This window comes from Mytilus galloprovincialis, chromosome 8 (genome assembly GCF_965363235.1).
Source record: "Mytilus galloprovincialis chromosome 8, xbMytGall1.hap1.1, whole genome shotgun sequence".
NCBI classification, from domain to species: domain Eukaryota; kingdom Metazoa; phylum Mollusca; class Bivalvia; order Mytilida; family Mytilidae; genus Mytilus; species Mytilus galloprovincialis.
In genome coordinates this window covers 70,694,138-70,719,729 of record NC_134845.1, presented here as the reverse complement: position 1 = coordinate 70,719,729, position 25,592 = coordinate 70,694,138, and the positions used below count along the sequence as shown (strand labels likewise).

Sequence of the window (25,592 nt, the reverse complement as noted above, 5' to 3'; positions counted from 1 at the left end):
TTTACCTTTTCATAGTTTGTATAGTATTGTATGTGCTATATTTTTATAGTCTTCTTGGGATATTGTAATAACTTTATTGTAAAATTGGAATTAAAGAGTCTGATACGATTTGAAACTGGTGCGATTTTCCGAGAGCTTCGTTTACATTATTTCCTTGATAGACTATCAGAGGTACTGTCGCACCTGTATGAATAATCAATTAAATTTTGGTCATTTATCAAGGAATGTTACAAAATTAAAAATACAGTCTAAATAAATAAAACATTCATATGGCAATGTCATTAGGTAAAATCTATGACAGTTTTAATCACTTAAACAGCATTAGGAGCGTCGAGATTAATAAGGACAAACACAATTGATCTGTTTTCCGTCCGTGTTTCTGTTTAATTCTGGAATATCCTTCATCAGATACGCTCATAGCTAAAAATTTATAAGCTTTAAAGCACAATTATGAAACGCATAAAAGTAATAAAATCGAAATGTTCCTAATAGAATCTAAAGTCAGTTTAGCCTAAGGTAGTAGAAACAGTGATATAAACACAATGACATAATTTTATGAAATGGATTTAACAAAAAAAATATGTACTATTCGAATCATGCAAGTACCAAATTTCTGGCTACTGGGCAGATTTTATCTCCGAGGACATATAGTACTCCAGGAGTCAATCTAATAGATATGGGAAGATGTGGTGTGCGTGCCAATGAGACAACTCTCCATTCAAGTCACAATTTATAAAAGTAAACCATTATAGGTCAAGGTACGGTCTTCAACACGCAGACTAGGCTCACACCTAACAGCAAGCTATAAAGGGCTCCAAAAAATACTAATGTAAAACCATTCAAACGGGAAACCAACAGTCTAATCTATAAAAAAAAAAATGAGAGACGAGAAACACATATGAACCGCATCAACAAACAACAACTTCTGAACAACAGATTCCTGACTTAAAAGAGTTGCAAACAATTGTAAATACATATATGTTCACTTATATTCTTTTCATTAATTAAAAATTGGAATTTCGGATAATTATCTTTCGTTTTGTTTGAAAACGTGTATGTCTTTTTAATCACAGTTCACACCAACGTGAAAACCTAACACTGACTCAGATAAATTTCATAGAAAATGTGGGCTGTAAGACGGGTACTAGGTACGAGATATATAAAAATGTATAGTTTGATTTATTTTGGTTCAATCATTTATGAAAATAAAATAATGAAATAATAATTCGCTTTTAGCAGCCAGTATGGTTCAATTCTGTCAAATTAAGCTAAAAAACAGTGATGATGAACTATTCACTTGCAAGTGAATAATACGACCTCATTGCATCCGTATTCATGAGAATTCAATTTAACCCCTTTGCTAGAGATGGATAACTCATGCATTATGCGTGTTCTATTATTTAAAGGAAAAGAACGTCAACATCGAAAGTAAAACAAAGGTAAATCATTTGATTGGCTGATTCGATCCACAAAGAATCATTCTTATCAGGTTAAAACGATTATTAACATATATTTTTAATCTATGATATGAAATTAAATAGACCTAGAAAATCCAATTGCATGAGTACACTTTCTATTTATATCATTATATATGTTTTTATCACCAATATGACCATTGGAGGTCTTCGGAGATCAACTCAATAGTTAATTAGATGGCATAAAGACTAAAAAAAGCACGACACGAAGCCACATGTTATCAAGCCCATGCCCTGTAAATTGTTTATCTTAGACTTTTAATATTTTGGATAAATGTTTTACATGGTCATAAATCAAATATGAAAATTTGAGTGAAATAAGTGAACACGAATTTGACAGTTAGTGCCCCTTAAAGAATAAAATGAAACATGGTCACAACTATGAAGAGCCATACATGGGAACTTCACTGTCCTTCAACATAACTTTTTTTTCAATGTGTAATTAACGGAGCTTGCTCCAAAGTGTACATGTTGCAGTTTATACAATAATTCTATTGTTGTACAAAAAAATGTGAAAGATAGGTTATAGCAACACGATATAATCATGGCTTTTAGGGTATAAATTATCCGAAAAACTCATACTACTTGGACAGATTCTCTTCACTCATATTCATGCATCAAAAGTTATTTCATATAGTACACGAACTAATAATTTTAAATTAGAATAAAACATTATATACTATCAGTGCCATTCATCATAAGCATATAACTGTCTTCTATTTTGATGTCATCAATTCTTAATTCAACATCAACAAAAGTACATATTAGCTGAACTACCATGATTGGTTTCTTTATTACAGTAAATCCATTTAATCCATCAGGAATATATTTTTCTCCCGAGTTTCTTGACTGGTTATGCACTTTATTAGTTTTTATTGAATGTGCTATTTAAAATAATAATAAAATGCTTATTATTTGAATAATTTATAGCAATTAAATCATCCGACGCTTTGTGTTGCTCGTCAGGGGATATATTTACATTAGCATAAACTTTGATTATTACACGTGAATTCATCAAACACTGACGTTCACTGTCATAATTTGTGGAATAAAACGATGCAGTTGTATTAGTCTGTGTTTTATTACTGCTGTGTTTGCAGTGTTCGATGTGAATTTTATTTCGACTTAATATAGTAATGCGTGTTGTCAAATAACAATAATGTTTAATTAAATCTGATTATTTATGAAGTAATAAACACAATGAAACAAATAAAACCTTCAAACCTTCTGTGAATTGAGTTGCCTGTGATGTTCGAGTTATATAGAGAATGGCTAAATATTCATTTGCAGCTACATTTTTGTACTTTCAGTAGCCAAAAAGTGTCTATTCTACGGAATTTAGAAATAAAAGACTTCTTGATTTGCTCAAAATCAATCATATATCCAAGAGTATTGAGCTTAAAGGAGAGGCGAAAGATACCAAAGGGACATTCAAACTTATAAGTCAGAAACACAGCATACAAAACTAAAGAGTTAGTAACACGAACCTTTCCTAAAAACGGACATATAACTAATAAGGAGGGGATCGAATGTGTCATTAAATGACTGACTGATTTCTTGACTTATTTTGCACTTTATTTGTTTTAATTGAATGTGCTATTTAAAATAATAATAAAATACTTAGTATTTGAATAATTTATAGCAATTTAATCATCCGACGCTTTGTGTTGCTCGTCAGGAGATATATTTACATTAGCATAAACTTTCATTATTACACGTGAATTCATCAAACACTGACGTTCATTGTCATAATTTGTGGAATAAAACGATGCAGTTGTATTTGTCTGTGTTTAATTACTGCTGGTTTTGCAGTGTTCGATGTGAATTTTATTTCGACTTAATATAGTAATGCGTGTTGTCAAATAACAATAATGTTTAATTAAATCTGATTATTTATGAAGTAATAAACACAATGAAACAAATAAAACCTTCAAACCTTCTGTGAATTGAGTTGCCTGTGATGTTCGAGTTATATAGAGAATGGCTAATTCTTCATTTGCAGCTACATTTTTGTACTTTCAGTAGCAAAAAAGTGTCCATTTTACGGAATTTAAAATAAAAGACTTTGATTTAAATGTCCATTATATCTCTAAGAATATTGAGCTTAAGGGCATACGATACAGTTTTGAACCTGTATTTACAAGTTGATGAAAATTTGCATATAGGCTATTTTTTACCTCATTAAATCAAATATGTAATAAAAAATATACCTTCATGTGCTACTTTTTGAGTGAAATGAGTTCGAAATTTTGTATATTTGCTCAAAATTCAGATTTGTGTCCGTATTTTCTTTTTCGAAAGAAAGACATAACTTTTTTGTTTTAAACGATAAACACAAAATGGTTTTTGTTAAATAATCGGTAATTTCTGTACCATATAAGTATCATTAAAAATTATGCAATTTTTATTCCGAAATAACTCTATATTTATCAAACGTTCATGAATAGAGGAAAAAACGTCATTTTTTGCTGCATGTTTATCAAAATTAATAAAATGCGCTATTTACAGTTTTATAAAATTTGGGTCACATAATCTCCTTGCAAAATGAAACAAATTGCTGTTTTAAAAAATAGGGGTCAATGCACTCGTTTTCAAATTAAATCAGTTTGAATGATAAAAATCAGTCAAAAAATGCATCTTTTCCCGATATGTCAGCAACGTCATTACCTTCCCTGTAACTGTATTGTATGCCCTTAAAGGAGAGGTGAAAGATACCAAAGGGATATTCACACTTATAGGCCAGAATAAATAAACTAAAACGGCATGGCAAAAGATGAAAGAGACGAACAACAGTATACAAAACATAGCATACAAAACTAAAGAGTGAGTAACAGGAATCCTACCTAAAACGAGCAAATAACTAACAAGACGGGGATCAAATATATCAGAATATGAGCCGACTGATTTTTCAATACCTAGAAAATCCAACTGCTTTATATTTTTGAAACTATAACTTTACGCGCCAAAAAGATGTGTTACTAATTTTGAAGCAAAAGTGCCTAGGACACCGAACAATATTGGAACAATATAGTATTAGTGGATTTTGTTAAAGAAAGAGAAGATAACGTCCGTCAAATATAGACACAAGCAGGGAAAGTGAAAAAAAAAAACCGATTTTATTTATGAATTATTTGTGATTATGTAAAGTACATGCAAAACATGTTCAATGTTCAAACAAAACCTACCTGAGACGCCTTCATACATCCACCATTCTTGCCACGGTGAACTGCAATCTGAAAATGAAAAACTAAATTATCAAAAGCTAAATCCTTACATTTTGGGTCCTCAATGCTCTTCAACTTTGTACTTGTTTGGATTAACACCTATTTTGATGTGAGCGTCACTGATGAGTCTTATGTAGACAAAAATCGCGTATGGCGTACTAAATTATAATCCTGGTACCTTTGATAACTATTATGCATTGGTTTAAGTAATTAAATTGCACAGCTAATCATTTTTTAGTAAATGAATATACGAAACCTTGTCTACCTGACGATGTACCTTCCTTTTACTACAATGGTCAGTAAAAACATGTCATACCAAATGAACTGAGTCAATAGTCTATAATATCGTGGAAAAATCAAAATACATAATATAGTTAAACAATATTGTGTATGTAAAGGCTTTCCGGGGAAAATTGAAGTGCAAAACTGAATTAAAGCGTTCACTTACAAATTATAAAAATGAAAAAAAATCAAAGCAATGATGCATCTGCCAACCGCTGGATTCAAATTTTAATATTTGTACAACCTCAGTTTTGACAGGCTAGTGATACAGAAGATAAATTCATAAGACCATTCCACACAACCCATCAATATGTTTAAAAGAATGGTTTAAAATCTAGATGACGAGAATGTGATAGAGTTAGATTTTCTAATGAAAATGATTTGATACTATTTATAACAAAGTACGGCATCTAGAATTCACCATACAGTCATCAACATTTTCAGTTAGTACTCGGCGAATCAAATATTACAAAAAATATCAGAAATACCCAACTTCAATGAGCAGTAAATGCTAACTATAATATGAACATATTTCTAATGTCTGTTGTTCTGTTCTATCAACAGTACCGATATGCAAATGTATACGACAATGTACTTATATTGAAGGTGACTTATTAAGAAAAGGTTTTGATATACATCAAAAGGCTAAAAGCATAAAACTAGATTATCAATTTCCGGTTTCATTTGTTGGTATTGTGATTGTCCACTAAAGTGCACGAAGACCTAAATCAATTATTTGTCACAACATTGTATCTGTCATTGTTGATGTCGTTGCTCAGGTCTGATCTAATTAACAGGAAATAACTATAGTTGTCGTGAAGACCAATACTAATGGTCATGCTTCATACTAGTTTACGATACTTCATACCAGTTTACGTTACTTTGATTGTCTGATGCATTCACTATTCATTAGTAAATTAATTTTATAACAGAAAAATAGCCCAAATCGATGTTCAGAATTGTTATATTAGGTTTGTTGTTGGTAGGAACTAACTAGGGTTTACAATTCAAACAGAATTTAATTTCGAAAACTGTGTTCTCTAGAAATGCTTCAACGTGATTCAGCAGATTGGCAAGAACGTTTCATGTCATCGATTATTCTATGTTTTGGATAAATAGCCATCACAGACAACATGATGAAATACATTAAAAAATAATAGCAAGACAGGTAAAACGTTCGTGCTTGGGGGAAAATAACATGTAAAAATTATTTAGCGATTACAAACGCTTCCGTGAAAATGCAATGTAGTTATATAATACAAATACTAATTTGCAAAAATATGAATAAGAGGAAACACGTGAATGTCTGCGGGATGTCTGCTATGGTAAAATATATTATAATATCCTTATCTAGTTTTTGTTTAGAGAGATTGTTTTCCGTTGTTCAATTTAGGAGATATAAATTGTTTTATGCTGTTTTTTTTCTTTGTTATGTATTGCATCAAAACCATATGTATAATTCGACTGACTGCAAACCTGACAAAATCCACCTCCAAAAAATCTTTTATGTATGATGATTAAGAATGATTTGAATGTAATTAACATAAAGATAGAATATGTCCAGGTGCCATTATGAATGTCACTTAACTATAGTCTGACTACAATAGAATAGAAGCTGATGATACCAAGGTGATATTCAAACTCATAAGTCAGAAAAGTATAAGGTTTCAAATAAGGAGAAGGAAGATCCAAGACTTCGTTTTTGGTTAAAATCCGAAGGAACATTAACAGGCCAGTGTTATTTTGATAAGTGTCGTGGGGTATTTAAAGAGAGGCAAAATATACCAAACGGACATTCCAACTGACGAGTCGAAAACAAACTGACAATGTCACGGCAAAGAAAGGAAAACGACAAAAAGAAAAATGACAGTACACAATTCACAGCATAGAAAACTAAAGACTGGGCAACACGAACCCCACAGAAAAAAGGGGGTGATCTCAAGTACTCCGGAAGGGTAAGCAAATTATGTACTCGACGTGTTGCTCATGTGTGTGCAAATCAGATTATAAGTCTATGTCGGTACATTCAAGTAGAGGATGATGGGATTATAGTAACAACAATTCGAACATATATGTCGTCATCTGTACATGTTGAGTTTCCAATTGAGCTATCACTGATTGATAATTTCTTTATGAAACAGCTATTTCAAAGTAGTTTACACATATAACTATATTGTTTGCATACTCGGTGCATATCTAATTTGCATAATTCAGAGGAATTCAAAATTTTAAATATAAAAGCGGCATTTATAAACATATCGTCGATGATAAATGCAAGATAGAAAATGTTTTTTAAACTTTTTTTCGCATTGAGTTCTGTACAGGATATTATCTAGGAAATTTTTATTGTTTAACTGATCAGTATATCAAACTAAATTGATATGATTTGAAAATGACGAATAAAAAGCTTTTCTTCAAGAAAAAATTTCTATCTTTTTCAATTGTTAACTTAAAATATAGTTTGTACGTGACCTCACTTGTATGATCACTACAGAGGGAGCAACACATTAAAAAATATTACTTCCTTGTTTAGTTTGAAGTGGTCAAAGAAAACATGTTCACCTAAGTGAATGTGTCAGATGCCGAGACATTACTCAAAATTAATTGTCAATTCCACAAAAGTCAAGTAAAACGACATACTTTGAAACACTATCCTCAAAGACCTACTGTGTTGGGTTTCTCATCTATAATTAAATTATTATCTACAAATTGCTTGAATAGATTTTTATTGAGAAACTTATTAACCCGTACTTTAAGGGTTTTGTAATTTTGTATTTTGTAGTACATAAGTTGTAAAGTGTTATTGAATGGTTTCTCTCATGCTCATGGTCTCAAGAGGCAAGATAATGAAAGAAGAAAAAAAAAACAATATGATATTCGTTTGTGTAATAAAGTTTTAAATTAAAACTCTTTTGTAGATGCATGCACAATAACCCACGAGTTAATTTAAATTATTAAATTACTTTGATGTCTAAAGGAAAACATAGAATAAAAATGGAAGACAACAGTAGAATACCGCAGTTCAATTGTCATAACTCGATTTAGCGAAAAACAAATCAAATCCGATGCAAACGCATCATCTTTAAGAGGAAAACAACTAAACAGAAACACTGAACTGCAACAAAAACAAACCACAACATACATAGAAACTAACGTTTTAAAGGAACACTGCATAAGAATATGTATTCAGTCAAGACTACAACGTGTTTGTTTACAACCATACAACACTACAAGAATAATTATGCTCGATAAATATACCATTCAAAAATTACATTGTTTGATTATTTCTAACAGAAAATTATTTAATCATCATTGTATCTCACACATGCCCTCTTTTTCAATATAGTTATGTTGTTTAATAATACATTACGTATTTATCATCAAAGGTTACACAGCTCTGAATGATATTCGTCTGTTCTATAAATTTCGACTCATCACCCGACCTCGGTAGCAACATTGATGACACCAAGATTGAGAGAAATAGTCCAACCAGTTATACATACGTAAATGGTCAATATTAAAGAAATTGTTTGTCTTTTGATTTCTACAATCTGTATTGCGACTCCTAGCGGTTGTTATTTGTGACCAGGTTACATAACATGCAAAAAGCCACATTCGGGGTATTTGTGTGATTCAGGGTGGTGTTTTGGAACGAATAAATACGTTAAAGGCAAAATAACAATACTATAGATCTAGATAGATATGGTCCTTTTGGAAATAGTTAGTAGAAAATGATATATTGCACGGTAGGTACCGGTTAAAATATATTTTTCCTTTTCAAAAGTAGTCGTTCCTAGTGCTCTGTTTTCTCGAACATTTCCCAGTTTCTGTTTTTACAGATTTGAGGTTTTTTTTTGGTGCAAGTTTCTTGATAAAAACCAATTTTTAAAGACATGACTACATGCTATAGTACGAGACGCATTATCAGTTGTCTAGTCAAAACTTCTTGTTTTAAACTCGAAATGATAGATGTCGCAGATTTCGTACCCGATTTGATTTATTCACACATGTACATAAAGGGGCACTAGATACGAGATGTATAAAAAATCTAATATACTATTGTTTTTGCTTAATCATTAATGAAATGCAAATAGTGAAATAATAATTCGCTTTTAGTAGTCAGTATGGTTTAATTTTGTCAAAACTTGCACGTGAATTATTCGACCTCATTGAATCCGTATTCATGTGAACTTCAATTTAACCCCTTAGCTTGAGATGGACAACACGTGAATTGTATGCGTAAAGTTATTTAAAGTAAAAGGTGTCAACATTGAAAGTGAAACAAAAGTAAATCATTTGATTGACAGATTCGATCCACAAAAGAATCATTATTATACAGGTAAAAACGCTGATAAACATTTATATTTCTTCTATAATATGAAATTAAATAGACCTAGACTAATCCAACAGCACGAGTTTGCTTGATCTATTTATATCTATATTTATGTTTACAACGCTTATATGGTCATCGGATGACTTTAGAGGTCAACTCGATATTTGATTAGATGGTGTCTAAACTAAAATATATGCAAAACGAAGATACGTATTTTCATGCCCGTGCCCTGTTATTTTAGACTTTTAACAGTTTCGATAAATGTTTTACATTGTTATAAATCAAATATAAGAATTTTATTAAAATTGGTGAACATGAATTTGACAGCTAGTGCCCCTTTAATCATATCTATCCATGATGAAGTAACAACGATGACATTTCTTGTATGTCAAATGCACAAGAGCATTATGTTGTCCTGCACCTTTGTCGGGCGACCTATGCGAAATTACACCTACATACATATCACCATCTGGTTACCACTTTTCTATAATTCACCCTAGCATAGCTCATTCCAGAGTTACAGAGCTCACTTGCAATGTAACTCAAGCTGTTGCTAATGACCTTGGTCATCACTCATAACTTAAAAAAAAAAAACGAAACACGTTTTTTATGACAAATATTAAATAGGTCTTTGGTAAATAATTTTCTTATTTCATTGTCATTGATTAATTGTAAGAACTGACAATCGTAAAAAAGAGGTTTACATCAGATCCGCGGCAAATGATTTATTGACAGTTTAGATAAAATGTAAACAATCAATTACTGCTTTGTTTTGTCATGTTGTAGGTTATCTGCAATTACAAAGTCGGTATCTTTACAAAATAAATCAATAGATTTGGTCTCCTGTTTGTCAATATTAACCACATCGATGAAAAAAAAATTATTCATAGACGTGGTTTCTTCTATATGAAAATGAAATGGTCATGTTAGTTCATTCCACAGACTATTTGTAAGTCTATATAATTAAAGTTTTCGATATAATTCATAGCTTTGCAATTATGTTAAAATATATAATAAATAATCAAGAACAATGTTGAACTCAACCACACAATCTACCTGAAAAGAAGCATATTTCGAGAACTACAACATAACAAATGTAAGGTCGTTTACTCATCTGTGCCGGAATGATTTGTACATCAGGGATGTATATTTGAAGTTACCAACACTTGTATACATATATAACATTTATCATAAGAATGGCTTATAAAGCTCTTAATCATTGGCTTTAAGGGATTTGGCGAGACCTGTTATCCTTACTAATTTTGGTGTCCTCGATTTTGCGTCTCATTCTGATTAGCAGTGGCTTGTGAATTGATTCAACCCGCAGAGTCAACACACAATCCACTCACGCAAGGGTTCAATGCATCTAGGTACAAGACCATGGTCGACATAACTCTATACACAAGTCACTCTTATAGAAACACACAATCCACTCACGCAAGGGTTCAATGCATCTAGGTACAAGACCATGGTCGACATAACTCTATACACAAGTCACTCTTACAACATAACTCTATACACAAGTCACTCTTACAGAATCTTTTATTTGAGTGTGCTTGATCTTTCATGCATTTCGATATTCTAAAGTGTTTAAATTCTGTATTCATTAAATCATTATATTTCAGAGGTAACATGCAGACGAATGAAAGAAAATATATATAAATTGAAGGCTGAGCGACTTAAAATGGAGGGGCGATAACCGTTCGGCGATAAGAGAGGGGGCGAAAGATACCAGAAGAACAGTCAAACTCATGAATCGAAAATAAAACTGACAACGACATGGCTAAAAATGAAAAAGACAAACAGAAAAATAATAGTACACAAGAAATAACATAGAAAACTAAAGACTGAGCAACACGAACCCCACCAAAATCTGGGGGTGATCTCAGGTGCCTTTAATTCATATCATAGTATACTATAATGTGCTTTGATTTTAAATAAACGCTGCAGAAAATGTTTCTACGAACTACAAAATCAGTGTTGATGTGCTTCTGACTAGTAACATAGTAATTCCAGTTTCAAAGTGCTATATATGCTGTCTGCATTTTTTAAAAATATATAATGAGGAACTCTTCACAGGAATGTTAATAAAATTTTCTGTCAATATGCAACAATAATACTGAATTTTTAAATCACAGTTCCAGACTATTCTTTTTGAAAAACAATGTTCGAGTTTTTCCTTTGAGTGTGTTGGGGCTGTTGATGGAGCGTTAATATTTTTCATTCTTTCTAAGAATTTGTTTTAATTTTGAGGGTTTTGACTGTCAAAATGTCTTTTTCTCCCACCTAATGAATAACAACTGTGCCAAACAGCTGATAATTCATTATTAACTTTGGTCACTCTTTTCTTATGTGTTCTATTGTTGCGAGTATAAAATTAAAATAACTTTTACGACAACTGTGAATGAAGTTACCCCAGACTTTGTTTGATGTTTTTTATGATGAACAAATATTGTCAAATAAAATTTAAATAGTTAAAAGTGTCATCAAAAGTAATTGCAGAAAAGTGCAAAGAGATGAAAGCATGCGTGTTTTTCTCATTTGTCATAAATATCTAATTTATTGACAATTTTTAATAAACATCTCCTTCTATTCATATGAAAGAAGTGTCACAAGGGGATACACATGTGATGTTTGTTATGTCACAGTAATCTTTAAAAAAGCAGAATTGTATACGAAACCTCATTGTACATTCCCTTTGTAAAATAATTATGCAAATTGAAATCGTAAAGGCTAATGTTCACAAATGTTAATGTAGTAAGAATTAATAAAGTATTTGTCTCACTTATACAATGTCTATCGGGTGTCAAAGAGAAATATTCATTGATCCTACTTAGTTATGTATTTACCTCCGAGACATGGAATATTCAATTATGTCTCAGGTACTTTTTTTAAAAATCCCTATGGTTTTGCAGGACATGCTAACCTTCCCATATACTCATTACACGTCTATTTATAGACACATTTTCATTTACAAAACTGTTTGATGTATATTTGTTCTTTTCCTGTGTCTGTCTCAAATAAGCAGGAGATGAGAACTTTTTGTACCGTTCCAAAGTTTCATAGGACAAGTGATGTAATTAAAAATCTGCCTACTATTCCGGAGGGTCTGTGGTTTATCCCAATTTTTGTTAGTTTTGTGTTACTCAGTCTTTAGATTTCTATGATGTTTTAGAGGATTTTTTAGTTTTTTCGTCGTCTTTCATTTTTATTTGTCCTAGCTTTGTAAGTTTCTCTTCGACTTATATGGTTCAAATCCCCTTTGTATCTTGTTTATACGCGAGGCATCAAGAGTTCCATGTTGATGCCGTGTTAGTTCCTCGAGGTGAAGACAATCGGATAATACACAGAATTATTGATTCCTTATACGCAATGAAAATAAACAACAACACTACAAATACAAAAGAAAGGAAAATGAAAGGAAATGTGAGTAGGGCCGGGAAAACGTTATGAAAATTTTTGTTAATGTTGATTAATGTAAATTGTATGATATACAATCTTACATTTTCCACAGGAAACTTTTTCGGTCGTGATTTGGTACTATTTATTCTAGTTTTTTAAAATTCTAGATCGTGTCTTAGAAGATCATACAATAAAGACAGGTCGGGTTACTCACTGTCTCGTTGACATATTCCCCATTCCCACTGTCAATTTTATAAGACTTAAAAACTTGTTCTGTATGACTTCAATACGAGGCTCGGAGAAATGTTATTGCATTTCCATGTGTCAAATCGTTTATCATTATACAATGCATTGTATTCCTTTTCGATTTTGTTTAAATGTTTAACCTTTCTAAATTCTAATAACTAAAACTTGAAATGGTCTAAAATAGATGGATCGAATAATGCTGTGTTAAACTTCCAGATATCAAAGGCTACAACCTGAAGTCAAATGTATTAATAAATACTGATAAAGGCTGTCGTATGCTCAAAATGTACAAATTTGTATAATCAGTTGCATAAATATCTCTTTACTTTAAACGTTTACTTTTATATTTCTTTTCAATGTGATTTACTAATACGATCAAAAGGAATAAATAACTAAGTTACACGGTTATATCTGATACAAATAAAGCATGGTGAACCTGATGATACCAATGTTCATTTGATTTATTTGTAGAACTTGTCTTACTGAATTTTTTTTGCTATGTAAAGTTTCTCTCTATCTTAATCATATATTTTAAGATAATAGACAAAACTAATAATTTTCTTATTTGCAATAACTTCTCTTAGGAGTGATCTTACAATTTTGAAGAATTTTTGGCTCTCAGTGTTCTTCGTCTTATTTCTTTATTCAGCCTTTGAACTTTTTAAATTCGAGCGTTATTGATGAATCTTTTGTAGACGCGTGTGGTGTACAAAGCTGGAATCTTTGATATTTTGGTAGAGCTTGATATTCTGAAAATATTATCCCATCAGAATTTCTTTATTTTTTTTTTTTTTTTTGATTTTCAAAATATTAGACTGTTTTCATATTACCTACTTTCGACTCAGGAGTATTCAACTTTTCGCCAGACTACCTTCTATGTGGTCGGACATTTTTGGTACTCGGTCAAAAAGCGTAACTGAAAGAAGTTCCATCAAGCTTACAATCGGTGCAAGCTTTTGGGGGAAAACTGTTTGAATGTATTCTTTATATGTGTACACGACTTGTTTTGTTTCTTTTACTTTACCAAGTATCAGTCTGAGAATGTCCTATCCCAGACTATAGGTAACCTGTCGAAAAGATATATATTCCGTTGTCAAAAGTAGATAATATGAAAATAGTCGTACTCCTTTTTTCTTTTATGTACTTTTTGTTCGTTTTAGATACTGGTTCTGTAGTTTCAGAGAAGATCTTTGATATGGCCTTTTAGTTAGTTCAATTCTTCCTTTTAATCTCAATCTGTATAATAACGGTCAGCTTCAAATACTATAAGACACTATTTTAAGAGCCTGTTCTAAACAAGTAATTAAAGTATTCTATAGATTATAGACAAAATGATGATGAATTGTTTCTTTGTGACAGACAAATAGCAATCAAAGACACGTGTTAGTAAGTACATCATAAATAAACAATAACCTGAACATTACAACGAAGATCACCTCGATCACCGTACTGTGCTCTAGATGTAATACCAATATACTACAATTTAATTAAATGACGACAAAGTCTAGCTTTTCTGAAAGAGGAGATAAATATATATGTAACTATATACAAAAAGTAATTACCAGAGGATGTCCAAGTTCATAAAACATTGATCACCAACTGCAATCAAACTGTGTTTAAAATTGATTTAGAGGTATAAACAATGACCGGCAGTCATGCAGCCGACCCAATATATACAATAACACAACGTCTTTACAAATATATTAATAAAAAGTTACAAGTCTTACATAGTGTTGGTATTGACAAAGACTTAAGTTCAACAGAAACGGAAACTGTGCTGTGTTGTGTTTCAATAGATCAAGGGAATTAACCAACTTCAAATATCAATTGTTGTCAAGAGAATCTAGCGGAGGATAAGGGTTCTTCAAGTCATATTCAGGATAGGCTGACATTCACTACAACTTTATCAATAATAATACTTCTTGACATAGTTCAAGTCAAGTTAAAAGGAAAAAGACTCTGCGAAAGGGACACAAAAATCATAAGTCCAATAACAGACCACACTATGGTCAAAACTAAAAACAATAACGAACAAGAATGTGTCCATAGTACACGGATGCAGCACTCGTTCAGTGGACTGTGAAATTGGGATAAAAACTATTATTTGACATTAAAATTAGAAAAATCATATCATAAAGAACATTTGTACTAAGTTGACTTAAACTTCATCAAAAATTACCTCAACCAAAAACTTTAACCTGAAGCGGGACAGACGGACGAACGAACGAACGGACACACAGACCAGAAAACATAATGCCCCTCTACTATCGAAGGTGGGGCATAAAAACTCCACCCAAAAGCGGGAATGCCCCGAAAGGATAAGCAGTGCTTGTTCCACTAGTGTACTCGTTGCAAGTGAAACTACGGTGATAATTGGGTAAATAAAGACGGGATTGAATTCATTAGAACAAGCGCTTGGTGTATATCATACCTATAATACGTATCATAGTCTGATGTTTTTACAAATATATGTCGAAACTCATTTATCAACATTCAGATCATCCCAAAAATTAATGGTCGATCAAAATTTAACGAAATTAAGCAACAGGCTGTGTATGGTAAATGTAAACTGCTCGTATGCAGAAGGCTTTATTATTCTTCTGAGAATTAAGATTGTAATTGGCTAGACACTCTTTAAAGATGATCACGTACATTCTGCTAAAGATAACTCAGTCTTTATATCTCTCGTGGATTTGTTGTCCGTATCTTCTATAAACGGTATTATAGTCATATTTAAAACAATGATGCTTGGGAAATATATTTAACAAAAAATTCACCATCGCTATTTTTCCAACATTTCCCGTAAAATTTTGACGTCACAACAGAAAATGACCGACGCCCCTTGGACAAACGAAACTGATTGTTGTATTACGTCAACAGTTAAAGTGGAGTAGATTTTCAGTTCAAGTGCCTCAAAATAATGATGAGGCCTAAGAATATACAACTTATCTGGTCCTTTGTCACACATGTTAGATACAACTAATCTGGCCCTATATATATATCACATGTAAGAATACTCTCGTATCTATAAAACATGTTAGAAACAACTGATGATTCCCTTCATCACACATATAAAAATATCTAACGCATTTGGGGATAAAAATGTTTTACGTTTGCGCGCAGCTTTTGATTACATTTGCGCGCATTCATTTTACAGGTAAACTCTTATTACCTGTATTTTACCTGAGTTTGCCTGTCAAAAAAATGCGCGCAAATGTAATCAAAAGCTGCGCGCAAACGTAATGATTTTTGCGCGCAAATTTAATGGTAATGCGCGCAAACTTAATGCATCGAACTAATCTGGCCCTATATCACACATTATATATACAACCAACGTGTACCTGCATGACACATATAAAATATATACAACTAATCTGTCCTTATTTTACACATGTTAGATACGACTAATTTGTCCCTTCATCACACATGTTGAACTATACACTCAATTTGGCCGTATATCACACACATGAGAATATACAACTAATTTGGACCTATATCACGCATGATAGATACAAATAATGTGCCCCTTCATCACTTCATCACACACGTAAGATACAACGTATCTGGTCCTATTCACAACTAATCTGGCCCTATATCACACATGTTAGAATACTTGTATGCATCTAAAATTAAGATGTGGTATGATTGCCAATGAGACCACTCATCACAACAGGCCAAGTGACACAGAAATTAACAACTATATGTCGCCTTTAACCATGAGCAAAACCCGAACCGCATATTTAGTGGTAAAAGACCCAGAAATGACTCATGTAAAACAATTTAAATGAGAAACTAACTGTCTAGTTTGTGTACAAAATTTTGAACGGAAAACAAATGTGTAACAGCAACAAACGACAACCACTGAATTACAGACTCCTGACTCAAGACAGGCACATACATACATAATGTGCACATGCACTTGTCTCAGAAAAATTGTCCTACATACCTTAATATATTAAGGCCGAGACAAGTGCCTGTGATAATGTGGCGGGATTTAACAAAACCTGGGACAGTGATATAACAGTACAACATAAGAACAAATGTAAAAATAAGTTAAGAAATGCTTAATTCATCTAACAAAAACTCAGAGTGAACGTGGACGGGTACTTGTACATCCCAACAAAAAAAAAGACACTAGGTACAGACCTGAGATTACTCGCAGCTACTGAAAACTAATTCAAAGTCAATAAAATATAAAAAAAAATCATGTATCTAAGACTAAATTTGGTATATAATCTGGTCCATATGTCCCACATATTATAAGGCATCAACCATTTGATTTTCTGGGAGGGGCTATGGATTTTTTGGGGAAAAAATTTGTTTCCAGTTTTTGGAGATAAAAAATAATTTGTTTTTGACCCTGAGAAAAAAAAAATTGTTTGTCTCACCCTCAGCTGCCACTATATGTAATGCTAAAATTGAAAGAAAAAAATTGTTTTCGCCTTGTCGCCATAAAAATATTGTTTTTCGCCGCAGGCGAAAAAAAAGTTTGTCCAGAAAAAATCCCCCCCCCCCCCGAAAATCAAATGGTTGCTACCTAATATACAACTAATTTGGCTCTAAGTCACACGTGTTAAAATATAAACTAATCTGTTCCTATGTCACACACCAAGAATACAATTTGTATGGACCTATGTCACACATGTGACATGTACATAACACACATATGTAAGAATGCCACATCAATCACACATGTTATAATTATTACATACAAACATAATTTATTTCATACCCGCGTCATATATCGCTTTAACACCCGTCTGTTCATTGCGAATTTTAGTTGCTTTTTCTATAGGTTTATTCTGATTATCACTAATATTCTAAACGTTTGCCTTATTTACCTTGGTAAATAATACCGATGCATTTTGACCCTCCCCACCCCCACCCCCAATAATAATCATAACCTATATGGCAGATCAGTGGTGTATGCACTGTTGCAATTAACTGGAATCTTTTAAGCGCTCACTAAAACTCTACAAAACCACACCACAACTACATATTATGTTCAATGTATTTTAAGAAATATTTTACTTTTATAAATCTAAAAAGAATATGAAATATACACATGCATCTGTCAATCACATTATAAAACTTATTTTCAAATGTAAAAAAAATGTTTCCATTATCTTTAGATTCCGTTAGCAACATTGTGGTTCTAACTGATGAAATGGAGACTAAACGACAAAAATGAGAGAAAGTCACGCAATATCTTTCCACAGACAATTAATCTGTGTAATATATATGTTAGAAATGTAGACAATTTTGTAACTTTATATACCACGGTGTCAGTAGAGATTAAGTTTTTTTTTAAACAAAGTAAAACAATAATCACGTTATCAGTGTAATGAAACAGCAAAAAATGGAAATAGCGAAGGAAAAAAAAAAAATTGAAAACATGAAATATGCTGACGTTCTTCTTTTGAATAGTAAAATTGAGAATGGAAATGTGGAATGTGTCAGAGAGACAACAACCTGACCAATGGTCTTCAACACAGCGAGAAATAATCCCGCATCGGGAGGCTTTCTTGAGATAGCCCTTAAACAAAATGTAAACTGGTCAGTGAAAATCGATGTCACAGTAAACTCCAACACATATAAATTAAAAAAAAAACATACAAGTCTAACAAAGGCCAAAGGCTTCTAACTTGGTTTAGGTGTAAATGCAGCGGGGTTAAACATTTTGTGTGATATCATATCATCTCAACCCTCCGATAAACCTATAGCCAATGTAGAATAAACAAAAACGCGACAATACGCATAGTAAAACTCAGTTCAAAAGAAGCCCGAGTCCGATATCAAGAAGGTAACAAAAAAACTAATAGTTTATCTAAAAAGGAAGAGAGCAATGGCTACAATTCTTATTACACATCCGTAAACCATTCCAATGTCCGATTTTTCTTAATTCTCTATTTCCTGCATTATTTAACATGTTCATGATACAATTCGTTTCTCCAACTTGGCACATATATCAACAACTTATGTCGTAAACTATAAAACAAAATGAAACAATGAAAAAGAAAGAGAAATTCAGACCACTTTTTAGCAGAAAAGTTAGAAAAATCTTAAACACTTAAATCTCACTTATTGCATGCGCATTTCAGATTTCACTCCAAAAAGGTAGAGGAAACATCTTTCGTCACAAGGCAAAAGTAGTTGAAGGATGTTTCAATTTCAAGTGTCATAAAATCTTTGGTCACTTGTCGCAGAATAGCGATAAAGTTAGTCAAATGATATATACACTAGTTTGGTAAACTTTTTTTTCATGCGATATTTTTTAATGGCATAGCTTTTTGTTCTTATAAAGATTAAAGGTACTTTAGTATAACTTCAATGTAATATAAAGGCTGCAGAAATTAAAACGAAGATAAAAAATGTTTTTTCTTACTTGAACTATATTGACAATCGAACGATAAAATGCTTCTTCTACTACATGTAAGTTGAAACAAAACAAATCGTAACAAAACATAATAAATGTCAAAAGTATAATCTGAAACTATAAAACGTGTTGTTGTAAATTTGCATTCTAATTGTTAAGAAAATTATATGAAAGTTTTGATTTGATATATCAATAGATCGTTTGTTGTATGGCCGTAGTAACACTGTTACAATGAGAAGGATGAAACAACTGTGCACAAGGTGTGAGAGAGAGAGGTGCATAATCATTTTAAAATGATCATGCGGCATTGCCAACTTATTGGATAGTTATAGCGGCAATGAAAAACTTAACAAAAATTTATTAGAAATCTTTACAAATCTTTTAAAAATGTCAAATTTTTTTAGAAAAGTTTTCTTACCTGTAATTGCAATTAATAGAATGATCAAAACAAATCCAAGCATTCTTATATTTATCACGTGATACATATACTTTGAATTAGGCACATTGAAGATAAATTGATTAGCACCGAAAACAACTAATTCTGCTTTTAGTTACGTGAATTGCATGGTACAAAATGCAAAACTAAAAACGTATAGCAACTTTATATGAATAAAACAACTTCTCCCATTGGATCAATATTACCAGCAGTAAACCAATCGAAAACAGATTTACAGTTTCTCTGTCACAGTTCTATTCTGTTTTGATTACAACTGTCAATTAATTTAATAAGGCAATACACAATATATCAGGGAATTCACAGAGAGAGGAGATTTCCTACATCTTCTTTTGTTCTTTTTGTGTTATACTTAAACTCATAAACAATTAATGAAATGAGACATTAGCATGCAAGACTTTGTATCATGAATTTGAGGAAGATGAAAGTGACACTGAAATAAAAAATATTGTCCCGGCAGGTGAGCTGTAATTAGAAATCAATGATGAGGTATTTATCTTGTTTTTCCGATCACAAGTTAATGAAAAAACATTTATGTTCTTCCGAAAGCCATCATATATTTTGTTTTACACATCCATAGATTGATTATTAGTGGTTCATTTTGTGTGCTTTAATTAATAAGTTACAAGGAAGAATAAAAGTTGTTGAATTGAGAGAAGTTTTTATTTGTAATTTTAATTAGTTTTTTAAATAGAAATAATTGAAAACAATTTACCCATACAAATGTACATCGTTTTATAGAATAGTCAATCAATTTTATGTCCAGTAGAAAAGGGATTATTGATTGAAATATAGCACCGATTAACATACGTTAATACGTTCGGATAGAGGATTAAAGTTACTAAAAACAATAAATTAGTATTCACGTCCGAAAATTCATCACTAAAGTTGTAACATAAAAATTCCCCAAACTCAAGATTGGCGTACGTATATATACACGTTTCCCTGAAATTATCACCGAACCGTAAATGAAAATTACGCTAGACGCAAGAAAACATATTGTGCAAGAAATAGAGAAAACTATATAGCAATGTAAGAAAAGTTACAAAAACAAGGAGAAACAAGAATGTGTCCAATGAACACGGATGCCCCACTCGCACTATCATTTTCCATGTTCAATGGACCGTAAAATTGGATAAAAAGTCTAATTTGGCATTAAAATTACAAATATTATACCACAGGGAACATGTGTACTAAGTTTCAAGTTGATTGGACTTCAACTTCATCAAAAACTACCTTGACCAAAAACTTAAACTGAAGCGGGACAGTCGGACGAACGGTACGACGAACGGACGGACGCACAGGCCAGAAATCATAATGCTCCTCTTCTATCGTAGGTGGGGCATAAAACTAGAGGCTCTCAAGAGCCTGTGTCGCTCACCTTGGTCTATGTGCATATTAACAATGGACACAGATAAATTCATGACAAAATGGTGTTTTGGTGATGGTAATGTGTTTGTAGATCTTTCTGTACTGAACATTCTTGTTGCTACAATTATCTCTATCTATAATGAACTTGGCCCAGTAATTACAGTGGAAAATATTTCCTAAAAATTTACAAAAATTAACAAAAATTTATGAAAATTGTTAACAATTGACTATAAAGGGCAATAACTCCTTAAGGGGTCAATTGACAATTTTGGTCATGTTGACTTATTTGAAGATTTTATTTTGCTGAACATTTTTTTAACTAGATGATTGTGGCCAAGTTTGGATTAATTTGGTCCAGTAGTTTCAGAGGAGAACATTTTTGTAATTGATTACTAAGATTTACGAAAACTGGTTAAAAATTGACTATAAAGGGCAATAACTTCTAAAGGGGTCAACTGACCATTTCGGTCATGGTGACTATATTTGTAAAATTGCCAATTCCAGGGCAGCAACCCAACAACGGGTTGTCCGATTCGTCTGAAAATTACAGGGCAGATAGATCTTGATCTGATAAACAATTTTACCTCGTGTCAGATTTGCTCTAAATGCTTTGGTTTCAGAGTTATAAGCCAAAAACTACATTTACCCCTTTGTTCTATTTTTAGCCATGGCAGCCATCTTGGTTGGTTGGCCGGGTCACGCCACACATTTTTAAAACTAGATACTCCAATAATGATTGTGGACAAGTTTGGTTTAATTTGGCCCAGTAGTTTCAGAGGAGAATATTTTTGTAAAAGTTAACGACGACGGACGACGGACGACGGACGACGACGACGACGACGACGACGACGACGGACGACGGAGCTAAAAACGAATATTACTCACAAGAAATTTTTTCTTTGTTTAGGATTTTCAAGAATCTAATTTAAGCCAATTTGTTTGCAGTCAATATAGGGCAGGTGAAGAAGAAAAACTAGAATGAACTATCAGTGTCAATGCTAAAACTGCCTGCATGATATATTTCATTTAGAAAAGATAATAAGATGGTTGAATAAATTACAAAATATTGACGTGAAAGGAAGACAAATTAAGGTGCATTTACTGAGTAACTCGAATCGACATCGATATACTAATTACTTTATTAGGACAATTCCCTGATGCATTTAAAGGTCAACTGCAGTAACATCCTGTAGAAAGGTCGTTTTAGTTCATCTTAAAAGTCGATCTAAATTTTATTATCTTCAATTTTGAAGCATGGAACAATATTTGAAAATACAAGTGTAGTAATGTCATCCCGGGAAAGGTATAGGGCACTTTTCTTTACAGTAGTTAGGAACAGCAAATAAAGTCGGATCAAGGGGAGGGTTGTTTATAAAACTGTTCTGATTAAATGTCATGTTATGGGCTATGTCACTCCTGAAAGACTTCGTGTGGAGCTGGCATGGTACACCTTTGTCCGTCACATACCATGTGTCTGTTGTTGATGCCCCTTTGATCTGCCATCCGTGGCAAATCGTTCCATTGAAATGTACGTCTCCAATGTAAGAAGAGTTCGATAGCCACGTTTGTTTAAGGGCTGTGTAATGTTGGTCTTTTTCACACTGAATGCAGCATTTTTTAACTTCTGGATAAAATATATAAAATTGTTTGTCGTTCGCAAATAACAATCTACAATGCGCAGAACGATCTTCTGGATGGAGATTAGATAAGTGACACCATACGTCTATCTGACCTTCTAATTTGTCGTACACCATTGAATTTAGTTGGAAGCTATACGTCCAAGATCCATTATTCTGCATCTTCAGTCCATCAATATTGAAATTTTCTATAAATGACACGAAGAAAGCGGGTGGAAGTAACGGTGGTTGTAAACTGGAAACCAGCATGACATAAACAAAACTCAACAGCCATGTTGTAGTCGTCATGGTTTTCTAAAATGTACACAATATTTTTTTTTCTTATGTCTTTGACAGAAATAAGGAAATAATGTATTCATAGATATTCGTACATTTTTATTATATTCTTTATGCATTCTGTATATTTTTGTATCAGATATTTCGAAATCCTCAGATAGTAGTCTTAAATTAGTGCAGACCGTCTCTAAGAAAAGTTAGTGCGAAAAAAACCTATTTGTCTCATTAAATAAAGAACTTCATGGATTCAAAACAAACAGCAGAATAACTTAGATAATTTTGTAGCTATTATTGAAAAAATACCTTGACAAATTTAATAAATTGTGCATTTAATCTACAACAAATAACATACCATGGACCTTGGCTGTCACAAGTCGATTATCAAATACTAATATATGATAAAACTTGACAAGTTCGCCTTAACATTTGTAAAATTGCGTCATACTTTTATCTAACATTATAAATAGATCTCCACAAGCATCTATACTATTAAACGAGAAGACCTCATTTTTGGTGTCGCTTCTCCTCCTTTCACAATAAATTAATCATCATGCCTCTGTGTCCTATAGGTAACATGTACAGTCGCATTTGTCATCCATTCTTATGATCATTAAGTTTGGGTTATTTGGGATAAAAAACGAAAAAGAATGCGTCCGGATATTTTCCCGTCATTGGACAAAACTTTAAGTCAGATTAGACTTCCGGTTTGTGTTTTTCTGTACTTTGAACATACAAAGACTATGAAATAAAGTATATGAATTTGCTTTCTGCTATGATTTTGAGTACTAGCATGTATCATCCTTGCTTAACGTGTTTCAGTTTGGGTTATTTTGGGAGGAAAACGAAAATGAATAATATTTGCTATTTACTATCAATTAGTTTACAGTGGCGGATCCAGAACTTTTCATAAGGGAGGGGGGCGCTGACTGACCTAAAAGGGGGGGGGGGCGTTACTCTCATGCTTCCCCATATAATCAACAATTTTTTCCAACGAAAGGGGGCAGCCCCCCCCCCCCCCAGCCCCCCTCCCCCCCCCCCTGGGATCCGCCTATGGTTTACTATCAACGGCGGTCACTGCGGATATATTTCTATATACTTACATACATTTACTATGAATTACTGTATTTGTTATAATTTACTATAAATTCCAATGGTTATCTTGGGGGGGGGGGGGGACTCTTTACTATTCATGGCGTTCAATGATATATATATAAGTACCTTTGACTTTTGATACCTCTCCTGAAATTCTCTGTATTGAGTAATTAAAGTATATATATGCATGTTCATAGAGTACAGAAAAACAGAAAAAATCGGTATTTGGAAAATAGGAGGAGGGCAAAAAAATGTGCCCAGTCCCTAAGTACCTTTGAATTTTGATACCTCTCCTGAACTTCTCCAGTCAGCATATTTTTTTTACAGTTTACATACGCTCTATTTCCCCGCGATTTCGCGGGTGTGTTCTAGTTGTCATTCAAAATACTACACTTTACTAAGTGTTATTTTCTTTGTCCCTTTTCCTTTTTACATTTTCGTTTTATCACTTATCTTTGAAAGGCTTAGTGTGTTATTTTTCTGAAAACCATTAGATTGAAATGCAAATCTCCCCTCCTTGATTCGAAAAAAAATAATTACATTCTATAAATACATATACGAGAGTCTGAGACTGGATGCAGTTACTAAATGGAGAATAATGGCGGAAAAATAAAGCGAAATAGGGATAAAAAATAAAGGATATAATAAATAATTCACACACAGAATCCATCTAATCAAAGGTCACCTATTGGAGGACAGTCATGGAGATTTGTAAGTGGAAATGCTTCTAAAACAGAAAAACAAAAAAAAAAATCACTTTGTCGTAAGTTATTGAGATTTTGTTTTGTCGTTTGATAAAAATTAAGTGTTTTGGGGGTTATGTTAAAAACTACGCGTCAATCATTTAATAAAACACGAACATCACTAAACAAAAGACTCCAACACGTAGAAACAACAGATTAAACATCAAGAACCACCCCCCCCCCCCCCCACAAAAAAAAAAAAAAAAAAAAAAAAACACTTCCACATGCAAAAGCTATAGATTGAGTAGCATAAACATCACATACCAAAACACCACCACATGCAGAAGCTAAAGATAGAACAACACGAGCATCACAAAGTAAACTAATTCCACATGCAGCATCTACAGAATTATCTACAGAATTAGCAACACGAACACCAGAAAAAACAGTTCCACCTGCAGAAGCTGTAGAGTGAGCAACATAAACATCACAACACAAACCAAAACACTACCACCTGTAGCAGCTACAGATTAAGCGACATGAATATCACAAAATAAAACACTACCACGTGCAATAGCTACATATTAAGCTACACGAACATCACAAAACAAAACAATACCACATGCAGAAACAACCGATGTAGCAACCATCACGTACAGAAGCTACAGATTTAGCAATATAAACATCACAACATAAAACAAAACACTTCGATATGCAGAAGCTACCGATTGAGCATCAAGA

At 32.5% G+C, this 25,592-nt stretch overlaps 1 protein-coding gene and 1 long non-coding RNA gene across 3 annotated transcripts in view; both read right to left on the bottom strand.

Moving 5' to 3' along the window:
- LOC143042486 (carbonic anhydrase-related protein 10-like) overlaps positions 1 to 20,376 on the bottom strand; it is a 34,193-nt gene extending 13,817 nt beyond the window's left edge. For both annotated transcript variants that reach the window (XR_012968016.1, XM_076214796.1), the window contains exons 1-2: positions 19,757 to 20,376; positions 4,661 to 4,708 (exon numbers count right to left, since the gene is read on the bottom strand). Coding sequence is in view for 1 of the 2 variants with exons in the window: in XM_076214796.1 (XP_076070911.1) it covers positions 4,661 to 4,708; positions 19,757 to 19,823 (115 nt within the window). In the remaining variant the exon portion in view is untranslated. The remainder of the gene's footprint in view (positions 1 to 4,660; positions 4,709 to 19,756) is intronic.
- Positions 20,377 to 22,284: 1,908 nt separating this feature from the next.
- On the bottom strand, positions 22,285 to 23,551 carry LOC143042488 (uncharacterized). Its single transcript, XR_012968017.1, has 2 exons — positions 23,429 to 23,551; positions 22,285 to 23,094 (listed from the first exon to the last, which is right to left on the bottom strand). It is a non-coding gene; the product is annotated as an uncharacterized LOC143042488 (long non-coding RNA).
- Positions 23,552 to 25,592: the final 2,041 nt, after the last annotated feature.